This window comes from Euleptes europaea, chromosome 6 (assembly GCF_029931775.1).
Source record: "Euleptes europaea isolate rEulEur1 chromosome 6, rEulEur1.hap1, whole genome shotgun sequence".
Taxonomy (NCBI): Eukaryota; Metazoa; Chordata; class Lepidosauria; order Squamata; family Sphaerodactylidae; genus Euleptes; species Euleptes europaea.
In genome coordinates, this window is record NC_079317.1 from 60,402,521 (window position 1) to 60,417,608 (window position 15,088).

General features: G+C 44.1%; 1 protein-coding gene across 2 annotated transcripts in view; it reads right to left on the bottom strand.

The window, feature by feature from the left end:
* Positions 1 to 15,088, bottom strand: part of DGKZ (diacylglycerol kinase zeta) — a 60,538-nt gene that overhangs the window by 15,756 nt on the left and 29,694 nt on the right. Inside the window, exons 20-25 of one of the 2 annotated variants that reach the window (XR_008933365.1) lie at positions 13,808 to 14,007; positions 12,740 to 12,840; positions 11,863 to 11,942; positions 9,980 to 10,049; positions 4,325 to 4,365; positions 2,463 to 2,671 (exon numbers count right to left, since the gene is read on the bottom strand). Coding sequence is in view for 1 of the 2 variants with exons in the window: in XM_056851440.1 (XP_056707418.1) it covers positions 2,490 to 2,671; positions 4,325 to 4,365; positions 9,980 to 10,049; positions 11,863 to 11,942; positions 12,740 to 12,840; positions 13,808 to 14,007 (674 nt within the window). In the remaining variant the exon portion in view is untranslated. The remainder of the gene's footprint in view (positions 1 to 2,462; positions 2,672 to 4,324; positions 4,366 to 9,979; positions 10,050 to 11,862; positions 11,943 to 12,739; positions 12,841 to 13,807; positions 14,008 to 15,088) is intronic. The other variant, XM_056851440.1, reaches the window with a different exon arrangement.

Sequence of the window (15,088 nt, forward strand, 5' to 3'; positions counted from 1 at the left end):
CAGGACCCAGCCTGTGCTGAAAACAAACTCCTGGAGCAAGCCCTAGTGAAATCTTGGCACAAACTGAGTAAGTAGTTGTGAAGGTTGACAATAGTAGGGACAGATTCTATAAGGGTAGCCATGTTAGCCTGTTGTGGCAAAACCAAAAAGGAATCTTGTGTGTAAAAAATAACCCCACAATCTGGGAACTCAGCTAAAATACCTCCTTCTCCAGTGAGGATATAACTAACTTTTCACATCTTCCCAATTTCCCTTCCCCATTAAACATCTTTACATTGTTGTGAGCTTTTTTGTTTTGGGTGAGTAGAAATATTTTAAACTATTTTTTCAACTGAGAACTTTTTGAGAGAGACTGATGTCTCACTTCATTCAATGGTGTTTATTCCCAAGTAATTTATGTGTCATCTGTATTTAATTTATAGTGCACTTCAGTATTCTGGCTAGGTCCGTTGGTCGGAAAGCCTTTCTGATTCTGCTTGCTTATTTTTTGGTGCTGTATGTATCATATTGCAATCTGCACAGGGTAAACCATAAGTTAAGTAAAATCTATTCTTTAATAATCCTGTCCCTTTTTCTTTACAATTGTGTGTGTGTGTGTTATATGTACGATTGCCAACCTTTAGATGGTGGCTGGAGATCTCCTGCTATTACAGCTGAGCTACAAGCTACAAAGGTCAGTTCACTGGGAAAAAATGGCTGCTTTGGTAGGTGGACTTGACGACATTATACCCCACAGAGGTCCCTCCCCTCCTCAGGCTCCCCAGTCTCCGCCGTCCTCAGGCTCCAGGTATTTCCTAACCTGGAGCTGGCAAACCTAGTTAAGCGCTATCAAGTCACTTCCTACTTATGGGGATCCTATGAATTAATAACCTCCCAAACATCCTATCGTTAACAGCTTTGCTCAGGTCTTGCAAACTGAGGACCGTGTCTTCCCTCATTGATTCAAGCCATCTCATGTTGGGTCTTCATCTTTTCCTGCTGCCTTCAACTTTTCCAAGCATTGCTATCTTTTCCAGTGAGTCTTACCTTCTCATAATGTGACCAAAGTACGATAGCCTCAATTTAGTCATTTTAGCTTCTAGGGCAGGGGTCCCCAGCATTTTTGAGCCTGTGGGCACCTGTGGAATTATGACACAGCATGGTGGGAGCAGCAACAAAATGGCTGCCGCAGGAGAAGGAGCCAGACACAAAATGATTGCCACAGCTTAACTTCAGTAACATGGTGCAGATCCTTGTGCTGTGGTGGCAGTTGCTGCCGAAACAGCATTTTAAAAAATCTGCACTGCCAATCAAACCTCCAATAGTCAATCAGAACCCTTGCTGGGCAAAAGCCCTACCTGGCTCTGACCACTTCCTAAAAACACTTGGCGGGCACCATGGTACCATGTTGGGGACCCCTGTTCTAGGAAGAGTTCAGGCATGATACGATCCAGAACCCACTTATTCGTCTTTTTGGCGGTCCACGGTATCTGTAAAACTCTCCTCCATCACAATTCAAATGAATCAACTTTCGTCCTGTCAGTTTTCTTCATTGCCCAACACCCACACTTAGTAATAGGGAATACTACAGGATGAATTATCTGGATCTTAGTCACCAGTGACACAGCCTTACACTTAATTTTTACAACTGTTATTCTACTAATTCATGGTATCAGGAAGCCAAGTGACTTGTTTTGTTTGATATTCCGTATGGATCAAGGTGATGCGGGGAGGCCCAGATGTTTGGGGGCCCATGGTATATCTTGGCAGCCCTGACTGCAGGGACCCGATTTGTATTGACACCATAGCAGAGGGGAGGAGGGGCTTTAGCCTTCTAGCCTTCTGTCCTCCTCCACTGTTTTCTCAAACCAAAACAGTTGGGGGCAGTATTTGCCCCACTGGAGGGCTGCACATTTACTAAATGATTGTATATGCAGCCTCCCCTCCCCAGCCATTTCGGGTTGGGAACACTGCGCAGGAGGAGGAAGGCTGGAGTCCCTTCTACTCCCGGGCGATGGTCCCAATCCAAATCAAGGCCCCATTGCACTTCTGAACTGTATCCCTACTGGGAACTCACAGCTGACACTCTGCTGCCAGTCCCTGTCGGGGTCATGTGTTAAATGTAACATGTAGTATGGGCCTATTTAACCTAGCCTGAAAGGGCCTAGTGTTCTCTCACTCATTTTATTGTATCATACCAGCTCTGCCTTGCATGATTCTTCCTTCCATGCCACTCACTAAACTGCAATCCTGATTTCGTACAATATCAGATTTACCAGCTATACTCCCCTGAGTAAATTTCCCACCCCATGAAGCCCGAAACAAGACCAGATGTAGACAGCCTGTCTAACAAATCAGAGCCCTCGGACGAGGGGTAGTCGAGTGCCTATTTATTTAAACGTGTCCACCACCTTGCACCTGTTCTTAAGCTAGCTTCCAACTCTTCCTTGGGTCCTTCCACAAGCAAGCCTGGCCTTTCTTACCTCCAGGCCCCAAGCAGACAGCCTCACCTGGAGACTGGTGTAGATGGTGACAAAGTTGGGACAGCAAGGTGTTGCAGTGTGGGTGTTGAGGGCACATCAACAAGGTCGGGCATGGCAGGAGAGGTGCCCACTGTCTGGGTGAGCACCAGCTCAGGGTCCAACACGAAGAGCTCATCCTGAGAGATCTCCGTCACGTAGTTCAGATGTTCCTGAAAAGTATACATCGGTCACTTGGAAGACAGGATTCACACACCACGTCCAACTTAGCTGTTTGTTTTCTAGACAGGAACATGCTCTGACATTAGTTTCTTTAACTAATTCCCTTCTCAAAAGTGATCGTGAGAGAAGGGCAAACAAAGCCCTGACGTCTGACTAGAAATGCTCTTTCTGGAACCTTACTGAAAGTTTTATACATTCAGACATCACGTGTCAACAATTCATTCCAGTTAACTCATGTTTGCCACAGACAGCCAGAGTTAGTTTACCAAGACTCTGAAGAAGGAGGGAGGGGGCAGGAGGGAAGCGTGCACGCCAGCACGGCCACAGATTTGGCTCAGGTACATCTGAGCTTAACGTTGCTTTGTTATGACATCTAAGTGGTCATGGGTTCACACCTGAAGCTACTGAATGTACAGAAGTGGTATAACCACTGACACACACAGTTCACTGAGATATAATTTACTAAGATACACACACTGTGTACTACCATGGAAGATGTGGTATGGATGCTAACATGAAATCCGGTCACTTGAACAAAATCCCGAGAATGCAAAGGTTTTCCATTTATATATATATATTTATATATATATATTTATATATATATATTATAACACCGAGGGTGACAGGGGAAGGACATGGAATCATCTTGCCTCCCTAAGAGTAGCAGAACACAGTGCGTGCCAGAGTGCAGATTTCAAAAGGGAGAGGGGGCTGCCACTCTGTTTACCTACCTATCCCAGTTACTCTGCTTATGTGAGATCTTTTGCCCCCACTCTCATGCTTCTTCTTGCTCTGCAACAGATGCACCAAACCAAAGTTTTCCTATCCCCAAAATAAAACTAGCCGATGTTGATGCATTTTTGCTAAGTGCAAGCGTACAGTTTTTATGTTACAAAATTGGGAACACAATCATGCTTTTACTTATTCTATTTACAATGCAGACTTTAACTGCATTTAAAACAGAATGCAGATCTTTCGCCTACAACTGTGATTCGAGAAATATTGTAAGAGACTTGAGAAAAAAACAGGTCAGATTTAGTGGCAATTTCCACAGAAGGAAAGCGTTTGCTTTGGCAAAATGGGACATTTTTCTTTTCTTTCCTCCCTTCCACTGCAGCTAAAAATACTCCCCAAAATGCTGTTCCAGGGAGCTGGGACCCTCAAGAACAACATAAGAGGTGAACTGGGGATTTATGGAGGGCAGAAATTGGTGAAAATCACCCCCTTCTGTTATTAGAAATTTACTGCTGGATCCAACCTAATATGTGCAGAGAAATGTGAGATTTCACTGGAGACACAAACCACCATGTTTACTACCCAATAAATGAAGAAGCCTTTACAAGCATTCCCTACATTTCCCAGACATTCTTCTCTAGACATTTAGCGATACTGTGCCCTAAATGTTGCTTCCACATGAGTGGATCAAGAACAAAATGGAAAAGATCATCAAAAAAAGGTCTTGGGGTTTCTGACTGCAGGAAACCTCTGACCTCAAGACCAAATTGCTTTATTCCATAAATAAAACCACTAGGCTTGGAACATTCTAGAGGAAATGGAAACCAAGGTGTAGGCTTTGCATACGTGCATTTCCATTAGGCATGGCAGCCATTCTCGCCTTTCCCTGAAAGCAAACTGGAGCTCACCTGTGCACGGTCTATTCTGTAAAAACGATCTGCTGTAGTTGCTGCGAGAGAGAAAGAAAGTAACATATAACATTTAGATAATGATTTAGACCATTCAGAATGTTCTACGTACATTTCCTCTGTAATACTCACAGCAACCGTGCAAGGTAGATCAGTAAGATCATCCTCAAATTCAGATGCACGGTAGAGACAGAGAGAATCAAGGAATGCTTAGAATCCCCTGGGCTACCTTCAGACATCACAATAAGCTGTATCTAAACTATGACTGGGCACAAACACAATTTGTTCCTGCTGTGTTCACACATGCCTCTTGATGCTCCTTCTCTGCAGCATGGAACTTGACTGAACTCTTCTTGGCTTAATCAATCTGCAATCCACTGGGATGCATGAATGTAGCAGCCTCGGTGAGTTGGAGTTGTTTACCCCACACAAGCTGGGATTCTAGTCAAGGTTTAGAATCCTAATAGATTTCGAATCCTAATTTGTGTGGAGTAAACACACTCTAGTTCTTTGAGGCTCCTGCTTTTGAACCTCTGAATGAACTGGAGCTTGATCAAGCTGGGAACTATTCAATCAATCCCTGCGCACTAAAAGAGAAGGAGGGGGGAGCAAGGGGCACACGGATGCACAGGAACAAACTAGGTTTAAACTCTGATGTGGCATAATTGTAGTTTGCAGCTCTAGAGCACGGCTAAAACAAAATCTATAGAGACTTCTTGCTTCAGGGTGTAGCCGTTCGCCACATTCAGTTATTCAGATTACTAGAACTAGAAAAAAAAAGCAAGGCTAATTCACAACAATGGATCCATCACAGCCAGGCCACGATAATTAATGTGCTTAAGGACCATTTTGCAACTCCAAAGGACTGAACGAAGGGAGGGAATATAAGGCAGGACAGCAGCAGAAGATTTCAAAGTATGCTAGAAGTTATATTCAAAAGTGCACACATAATCTAGGATTTTTTTTTAAAAAGCCTTAGGTTTAAGAGAAAAGTTTACAAATTCGCTCATACCCAGAGCATAGACATTGTAAAACAATTCCCTCTTTTTTCTGTTACCATGGAAACACTAAGCATGCTCTGGAGTGAGTACCCATATTTGACCTTAGTCTCTCATGCCCTCATCTGCACCCCTGAAGTCTGGGGCTCAAAAACCTAGTCACTGTAACAATATGGCTGTCCTCCTGCCTCTAAAATATCTCCTTCGTGGTTTTGCCTTTAGGTCTACCAATCAGGGATGCAAACAACAGTGGAGAATATGTTGTAAAGTTTATTCTCAATTATTCAAAACACTGGTGTATTGGGTTGTTGTTGTAGTACTGGTTAGTATAAGTCTCTCGTATATTTTGTGTGCATTCACTTACCAGGTTGGGTTTTAAACTGTTTGTATTTGCATTTGTTAACATAATTGTATTTCTATATATGTGTGCAGACTTAAGAAAAGGTTTTAACTAACCACTGATGAAGGCCCTAGAGGCCGAAAAGCATTTGGGTTTGTGGTTATAGATATCAACCTAAGTTTCGCCATTGTGATATTTTAATGCTTTTAAAGAATTTTAAATTTTGCATAGCGCTTCTAATAAATTATATTTGTAATATTTCTACATAGACTTATATAAATCTTCCTCTCACCCAACCTCAGGTACCCAGCTAATGGTCAGAATGTCAGATTAGGACCTGGGAAAACCAGGTTGGAATCCCCACTCCGCCATGGAAGGTTGCCAGATAACTCTAAGCCCATTACAATCTCTTACCCTAATTCACCTTACAAGGTGGTAGTTGTAAGGATAAGGTGGAGGAAGGATTGCAGGAATGATTCCTGAAATCTCACTAGCTCCAGAAGAGCATCACTGATATTGGGAATTGCTCTACCATTAAGGAGCAGAATACAGGATTACTTCTGATTCACACAGGATTGTTTCCACATGATCTTTTTTTTTAAATATATTTTTATTATTTTTCAACAATTATAACATATTCAGTTGACATTACCTTCCATATAATGTAAGAAAAAAGGACTTTAACAAATTCTTAGGCATTTGTCTTCAACATTAAATCAAATATAATATAGTGAACTTCCCCACCGACCACCTCTCTCCCATCATTAAACTGGTATCTCCTTTGTACTAATATCTTCTAATCCTGATACTTTTTTTTTAATTTTAATATTATAATTCCCCCTTATATTATTCCTTTTCATAAATGATAATAACACAGTAATATTAATAAGCAGGGGGGAAAGCTGAAAAAAACCATTAATTTTTTTTCACATAGTATATTTAATACAGTAGTTTCCACATGATCACAAGCATTCATGAATGCAGTGATTATTGAATTCTAGGGCCTGTTTTCTTTTCCTCTGATGTACACCTAATAACTTGACTTCTGAGTTCAGAGCAAGCCAGAGTTTGCCATTATATCTAAACTAGCAAACTATGGTTTGCCCTTGTCCGGCAAGCCAAGATTCCTGATGCCAGGCTCACTCTCAGCAATTTGCCCCAGCATTTGAACCACGTCAGTGAGATCCTAAGAACAATATAAATGCCCTGGACCCTCACTCTGACAATGGAGCTGTATTTTCCTACCATGCTAAAAGTAATTTCTAGGTCATACAGGAGATTGAGGCAAGCTGTTTTACAGTTATATTGGGGGAGGGGGCATAAAGCATGCATTCAGGACCAATAATCCTCTCACTTTCAACGTACGGATTGTGTTTGAGAATGCCAGACAGGGCAAAAGGAAAGTGGGACAGAGGACTGCACCTATGTTAAGAGTTGCATTAATGAACTTTCATCTACTGTGATCTCTCATAAGGCTAAAAAGGCCTTATGGCCAGGCTGAGGTTGCTATGGCTGGGCCCTACAAAGACTTGAGAATTCTCCCTGGGAATAGAGAAGTAATGGTGGGGGGGGGGGGAGGAGGGGTGTCCATGACACAAGCCAGAGCAGATTAGAAGAGTGAAAGAGCCTCGTTTATCCTGTCCCGGGGAGAGATTTACAGCCACAGAGCAGTTGATGAAGGCCAGTAATTCAACCATTTTAATGAGCCTGCGTTGCCCTTGAATGCCACTCAAGCCTTTTTTCATCAACACATTTCCCTCAATTTGGAACACGCTGCTGGGAAACTGGCAAGAAGGAGAAAATAATCTGCTGCAGTAATATCTGGGAACAAGGCCCTCATATGTGGTATGCACAAGAGAGCACCATTCACAGAACAGTAGCAATATTAGTAAGCTCACGCTTTCCCTCCCTCGTGATCAGAGACTATGCACATCTGATGGGTGAGTTTTGCTTTGTATAAGAAATGAGGAGTATATTGGAAGGGAGAAAAAGCTAACAATTTAGCAGCCAAAACTGATTCAAGGTCAGCTCCACTTCTGGCCCACCCCCCACACCCTTCCTTACAATAATACACACAAAAAATCAGAAAATTGTGAACAGGAGTGTGTGTGTGTGTGTGTGTGTGTGTGTGTGTGTGTGTGTGTGTATGAAGTGCCGTCAAGTCGCAGCCGACTTATGGCGACCCCTTTTGGGGTTTTCATGGCAAGAGACTAACAGAGGTGGTTTGCCAGGGCCTTCCTCTGCACAGCAACCGTGGTATTCCTTGGTGGTCTCCCATCCAAATACTAACCAGGGCTGACCCTGCTTAGCTTCTGAGATCTGACGAGATCAGGCTAGCCTGGGCCATCCAGGTCAGGGCGAACAAGAGAGTAAGAGAAGCCAAATGAGACAAGAAGAAAAATAGTGTGAAGGACAGACGGAGACAATTCTTTAGCCAGCATGGAAGAGTCCTGGAGTGAAATCTCTCCCACCTATCTCCAAATCTTGGTATGACTTATGCCCCTTTACTTTCTGGGTTCTCCCTGAGTTAGTATTAAATTCCATGGGAACAGGTGCTCTCTCCACCCATTAGGCCTCTCGGGCCTCCTTGCTGGTGTTTGCTATGACCATGGTGGAGGGAGGCCTTTGCTGGCTTTCAGGCTCACTGCAGCCTGATAGCCCCAGCTAGCTGCTCCCTGCTCCCTGTGTGTTTGGGAACTCGTTCCTGCATTGCTACAAGGGCACAAAAGCATCTATTGTCTCGGTCTGTGGGAGAGCCCCCCTGAGTCTTGTTCGAACCAAAAATTAAACAGCAAAAATGTGCTAGTAAAAGTGAAATGTGCAGTCAGGAGAACAGCGTCGACTCCTTGGCTGGGAGGGGGAGAAAGTGGGGGCAGAGGGTCTGAGAAAAGAGCCGAAACAAAGCTGTGTTTGTAAATAAGTCTCTGAGCATGGGGGGGGGGGGAAGGGTGGATTCTTGCAAAAACACAGACAGTTGGGTCATAGGCTCAGCAACTGGGGAGGGGGGGAATCAGACGCACTTCCTTTTCTCATTATACACCCCAGTGTAAAATCTATAACTGTATTTGATCTACAAAAGGTAACTCTGAATACAACATATGCACTGGTCCTAGAAAGCTTATGCTGGATCTGGCAGGGTAAGGCTAAGGCTGCCATATTTTCCTCACTCCTGTTCTTACATAGCCACCTGCTGGAGAAAAATGGGATTCACCTTTTAGCTGAAAGATTCTTTAGTTTGATGTGAAAAAATAGCGAAAAGAAACTGTGTGGTACCCAAACTCTGTCCATACAGCAGTGTCTCCTGCTGGGAGAAGATGGAATGTGCTCTGTTTGGTCTGAATTCTACTCTACCATGCTTGAAATTGGAGTAGAGAACTGAGGTACTATTTGGTGATTTCCTCGCCATCACCACCATCCTTGGATCTGTGGTTCTAAAATAATGGGCTCCAATAACCTGCCGATTATTCTTATGACAGAAACAGTAACAAAGGCTCTGCACTATTTGATCCATTAACAATGAATGAACCTCAGAGCTTCAAGTTTATAGTCTGCCTGCAGGCCTGTAAACATTTTGGGCAGTAAGCCAATATTTGAAATTTCTGTGCTCTTGTGGATATTATTAATACAGAAACCAGGAACTTCACTTTATTTTTTTCAGGGCTAGGCATGATTTTGCTCTCAGTTCCTTACTGGCCCACATACACAATCTTCCCTGGCCTAGAAGTTCCCCTCACCTTATTAGTTGACAACTAAAAACTGCATGAAAGCATAATAAGCCAACATACACTGCTGTCAACTCTTCTGCCAATACATCTTTCTTTTTGCGCACAAAAAAGCAAAGAGTAGCCAACCTACTTCAGTTAGAATTCAGCTGGGATGGATTTGCCCACCAGCTACTGCATATGGGCACAGACAGTTCTGAAACATTTAGCTGGATTTCTAGGCTAAGAAATTCCCGTATCACAAGGTTCCCATTCTGCAGTATCTAGGCACAGGTGTTATTTTGAGTCCGAAGGTGGGATCAGGTCTTTACCCCCTCCCCCTTGTAGCTAAAGAATTGGGGGAAAGGAAATGGGAACAACTGACATTTCAAAAGGTGCCATACAGTTTATATTTGGATTCTACACAGAAGACGACATTATGATTAAGGAATCATTGCCCGTGACAGTGCCCACGTCACTGGCAATGAACTTCCCCAAGATGGTAACATTAGTCAGTGGAAACTTTGATGCATCAGCCCTTGCCTGTTGCCTCCAGCACTAATCACTAGATGCATATGTCCTCTACATGCACACAGACATTTCCATATGTACTCACAGTCCAAGAAACACCACTTGGGGGACAGCTTCTGGCATGACAGTGTCTTTGGTTTGGCTCCATCCCCTTCCTGCATTAGAAGAAGCAACAGGAATCAGACATCTCAAGCCCTCTCCCACACACACTCCTCTTTCACAGATCTCTCATGGCTTGATCCTGCATTAGGAAGCTCAGGCAGACCCCACTATAAAAGCATATTGCCGACTGAATAGAAATAGGTTAGATGGAGAGCTACGGAACACAGCGACGGCTCAAAAGAGGAAGCACTGAACTTCACTGGCAGCGATGGCAAGCACATCATGCACGACAAAGGGAAAAGGTGATTCCAGCCAAGGTGAGAGACAGAAGATACACACCTGAAGGTACAGGCTCTGAACAGTGGGAGGGAATGAAGGGAAATCCTGTGGAAAGGGAAGGAGCTGGGTTACCACCACAGTCGATGTGCTTGCATCTCTCCCTCGTGAAAGAATTTGCAAGGTGTCCCCCCTCAGACTTTGAGCAGGCAACCTCCTCTACACCCAGGTTAGTTTATGCGATCTAATGAATGAGTCTACAAGCTCCTGCAGGTAAATGGGTCTCAAGCATGTTGCAAAGATTTGAAGGTGGAGGAAAGACAGTGGAATCCTGGCCAATGGTTCCATGAGCTACTCCAATATTTCTGGTTTTACAATGTGCATCAAGCTACACTTCCCTTCCTGAACACAAGTACTTTATTCATTGTTACTTCTTATAATCTGCTTTACCACCAGAACCAAACTTAAAGGACTCTGGGTTCTTCCACACCTAACATTATGCACATTTACCTGGCTGACACCAAGTACTGAACAAAGAGTGAATCAGAAAGGTTGGGTGGGGGAGAGAGATTGACCTACACACACTGCCCACTCATTTAACTTCCTTGTTACCCAAGTAATATATAGTGGACTTCTCCATGCATTCTTGCTTGAGCTAAAGAAGAAAACCAACAGCACTTTTCAGCTAAAAACAATTGTGTTTTCCATTTGTATAAAACTGGCAGGTAAGATGCAAGCTCTTCTCAGAACTGAAGCAGTCCAGCAGAGTCTTTGGAAGGGAGCATGATAGAAATCCATACAAATAAAATACTAGGCAAAGTCCTTGCTGATTTAGATACTATCTGGCCATTTATGCATTGGAGGTTTTTGCCTAGGATTTGCCACTCTTCAGATGCACATTCTTCCCATCCAAATTCTCAAAACTCAAAAATAAGCCCCCATGCAGGGTTCTGAGAATTCGGATGGAGAAAATGTGCATCTAGAGAGCGGCAAATCCAAGGCAAAACCATCCATGCATAAATGGCCTCTAAGTCTGAGGAATGAGCCAGTAAAACATTTATTACAAATAGAACTGATGTTTAACATCTGTAGTGAACATTTCTTTGAGCATATAAAGGAATAAGCAGGTACCTTCTCTCCCCCCCATTTCTCTTTGCATTACACCAGGATCAGCCGCTGTTTCCCTTCTGCCCATACTTCAGCGTGTATACAACATTCAGCTCTATCAGTCCTGGCTTTGGTCACGGGTTCCACTTAAGAAACAGGCAGCTTGTGCTGTCCTTCAATGCTTTGATTATATGAGTCAGAAAGGAAGGTCAAGCCTCACTTTGAACCCAATGAGAAGTAACTAAACAATTCCCTGTTACTTTGTACATTGAAATGTGAGTGGGAGCAGGAAGAGCAAGTACTGTTTATTCCAGCAATAGTTGAAATTCATGAGTGGACACAGAGAAATCCAGATACTACAATGGCACCGATAATTCCAGAGGCATTTACACCCATTACAATTGTAAAACTGCTGCCCCTGAAAAGAATGCCACTGCCGACATGAGAATGCCACCTCTTCTAAGCATTTTGCTAGCATCTCACCTCTTGCAGCCTCTCAATGTGAGTTCGGCACATCTCCAAGTCACTATCTCCAGGCACGACAATAATTCCCATAGGCACCGCTGAAAAAATGAAAACATCTCTTAAGAAACATCATTCTGCCTGCTAACTGCATTCTTGACAACCTAGACAGTCAAGTGTCACTCAAGAAGAGGCTAGCAAGCAATTCAAGCATGCCACCATGCAGGTGACAAGCACTGCTTTTACAAAGCCATAGGACCTCACAACACACATGGGAGTACTTGCTTGAAAGGGCCTCAACTAAATCTGTGCATGCAGAAATTAACATGTCAGCCTGATGCAGTGATTAGACCACTGGACTCGGACTGGAGAGAGCAGATTCAAATCCCTACTCAGCCACGAATTTCAGTGGATGACCTTGGGTCAGGCATTCTGCCCAACCATAAGGTTGCTGAGAGGGTAACCAATTATACCACTTTGTGCTCCCAGGAGGAAGGGTGGAATATGGAATAGGTAGAAGCGCTAAACCAGAAGCCTTCTCCTACAGAGGTGTTTGCTTCTGAGGAGTCGAACACTCAGATGTGAGCGCGCTTTCAAAAAAACTGATATGTGCATTATGAAACGGTACAGATTCCCACGAAAGGACCCTACTATGTTGTTTTCAACACATTTGAATACAATACAAAGCAGGCGCTTGCTCACAAATGCTTATACAGCAATAAGTGTCCTAGTTTCTATAGGGCAACAAACCTCTCTATTGTTTTCACGTTCCGGTAGACTCGTAAAAGCTGGCAGATGGTCAAGAGAGGAGTGGTTTTAATACCTGCTCCGGCAGGACACCACATCCCCTTCACTGAACAGGGCCTGGCAACCCAGATTAGAAAAGCCAACTACTCACAGGCCTCCTTGAGCTTCTCTTTGTCGTAGTGAAGGGCCTCGTAGTCATGCATGCCAATTCGGCTGACACGGATTCGTAGCCGCTCTGGGACTGGGTGCTGTCTGTATGCATAGCAGGAAGAAAGAGAGGTGTGGTAATTAGGATTGGCTCACTTAAAAGGGGCATGATGGTGCTATTTTGGTGTGTAGGGAGGAACAGGCGGTGGGGAAACCGGGCTGACAAAATCTCAGACGGCAACAAGAAGTGCTCCATAAAGACCTAAAAGCTATGAGCTAATTTCTTTGAACTTTTATCTTGCCTTTCTTCTTTGGACAAGAAAAAGTAGAAAACCAACAGCTGAGGACACTGTGCTGTGGTTTGCTAAAGACACGTCTGCAAAGACATCAGCACCAGTGCTTTGCTGTTAAAAGTGGGCACATTACATCAATGCTCTGGGGGGGGGGGAACCAGAGGTGCAACTGGCACAGGGTATTCCCCCCCCCCCATGTCCACACTGCAACTCTGGCTGTGCCCCCACGGCGCTGCTCCCACCACTATCCACTTAATAATGTGGACAGAGATCTGAGCAGGCTCAGCACTGGCTCAGAAAGGAATGGAGGAATTGCACTTCCTCTGTGAACACACATATGCCTGCTCCCTCCATTCTTTATCCATCTGCTCAAGGCTAGACCTCAGAGAATACTCAGCACCTCCAGATAAAACAATTTTAGAAAAGCGAAAGCTGTGTTTGTATGTACATAGTGGAGAACGAGGAGGAAACTTTTATATTATTGGCAGATATTTTAATTCTGTTGTAATCCAGAAGGTTTTGTACAATGTCTTGTACAAGGTTTTGTACATTGGAGCTTGATTCTGGATGCTTTTAGAAACACTGTCGATTCACCCTGAACCTTTGGATGTAACAAGATACAAATCCAAATAAGCTGAATCTTGAGAACTGAATTAACAGGTGAGCTTGTTAAAGGATCAGGAAGCAGCAAAGTTAGCAACAAAGTTTTATATTTTGCACTGGTGTTGCCACCTTGCCCCCAAAGCCTTTGGGAAGCCCTCACGACAAATAGAACGTACTCGTTAAATTGGGGCATAGAGTTGCGCCGCTTGGTCTTCTGCACCATGTTGGCCTGGTTGCGCAGGGAAATGCGAATGCAGGAGGGCCCCAGCTTACAGGGCTCTCCATCCACTTGCATGGGGATTGCCTTAGATGTGGTGAGCACCACCTCCCGGCACTGGTTCAACCGCTCTCCATGGCCACCCACCTGCAATGCTGCCTGCAGAGCAAAGAACAAGAGTGTAAAAAGGGAAAGACCATGACAGCCAACAACAGGACATCTCACATCTGAACTGCCCTTGGGAACCAAAGTTACCTCGGTTTGGTCACCCAAGGAGAATGAACCCATAGGTACACAGGGCGGTTGCACTTCCTGACCCCTGCGGCAACTAAACATATCCCCGTGCAGAGTGACAAGCTGCCCAGCTTTTTTCTTTGGTTGGCTAATAATAGTGTGTGTGTCTATGGGGGGGGGTCGGTTTCACTTAGCAAAACTGCATGGTGAAGAAGAGTTAAACTCCCCAGCTTTTCCTCTGCATCCCACATCAGTCCAAAAATTAGGCCAGTGCACTACTTCTATTAGTGTTTTTAAAAGTCTGGGAAAATCTGATCAAGGATCTCCAGATGGCTCAGGTGCCCTGAGCCAGAACCAATCTATCTAATCAGGCATAGTCTCCTCTAACAGGCTGTGGTTCTCTCTGAACTCAAACAGGGAGTATTTCCCAGCCCCGATACCCAAGATGCTTCCCCTTCTTGGATGCACACTTTAATGTGGTGAGGGGGTTTGTGTGTGTCAGCGAAGCTCAAAGCAATACCATACGGAGTTTACACTCTCCTAGCTGAACTCCTAGCAGAGTCCCTCAAGGCGGAATGGTGAGAGGAAAATTTATGTAAGTCTATGTGCAGCTTGACTCCCCCCTTTAGCGATAGTGCCTAGACCCCCTCCAATTCAGGCCCTGGGTGGCTTCTAGGTTGGGTGAGAGGAAAATTTATGTAAGTCTATGTGGAAATATTACAAATATATTTTATTAGAAGCGCTATACAGATTTTAAAATTCTTTAAAAGCATTAAAATGGTCACAGCTGAGACACCAGATTAAGATGCGCCCACCCCCTTCAGGGATCAACGGCCACATCAGCAGGAGACAACAGACAGTTCAATTGGTGATTTCCTAGCCCTGATACTCAAGACCCTTAGCTGAAGATATTGGGGACTGAACCAGGGACCTTGTCTATGGAAAACATGTGTTATAGCATTTATACATATAAGGAGCTCTCCAGGGACTTGAACCAGCAGCTACA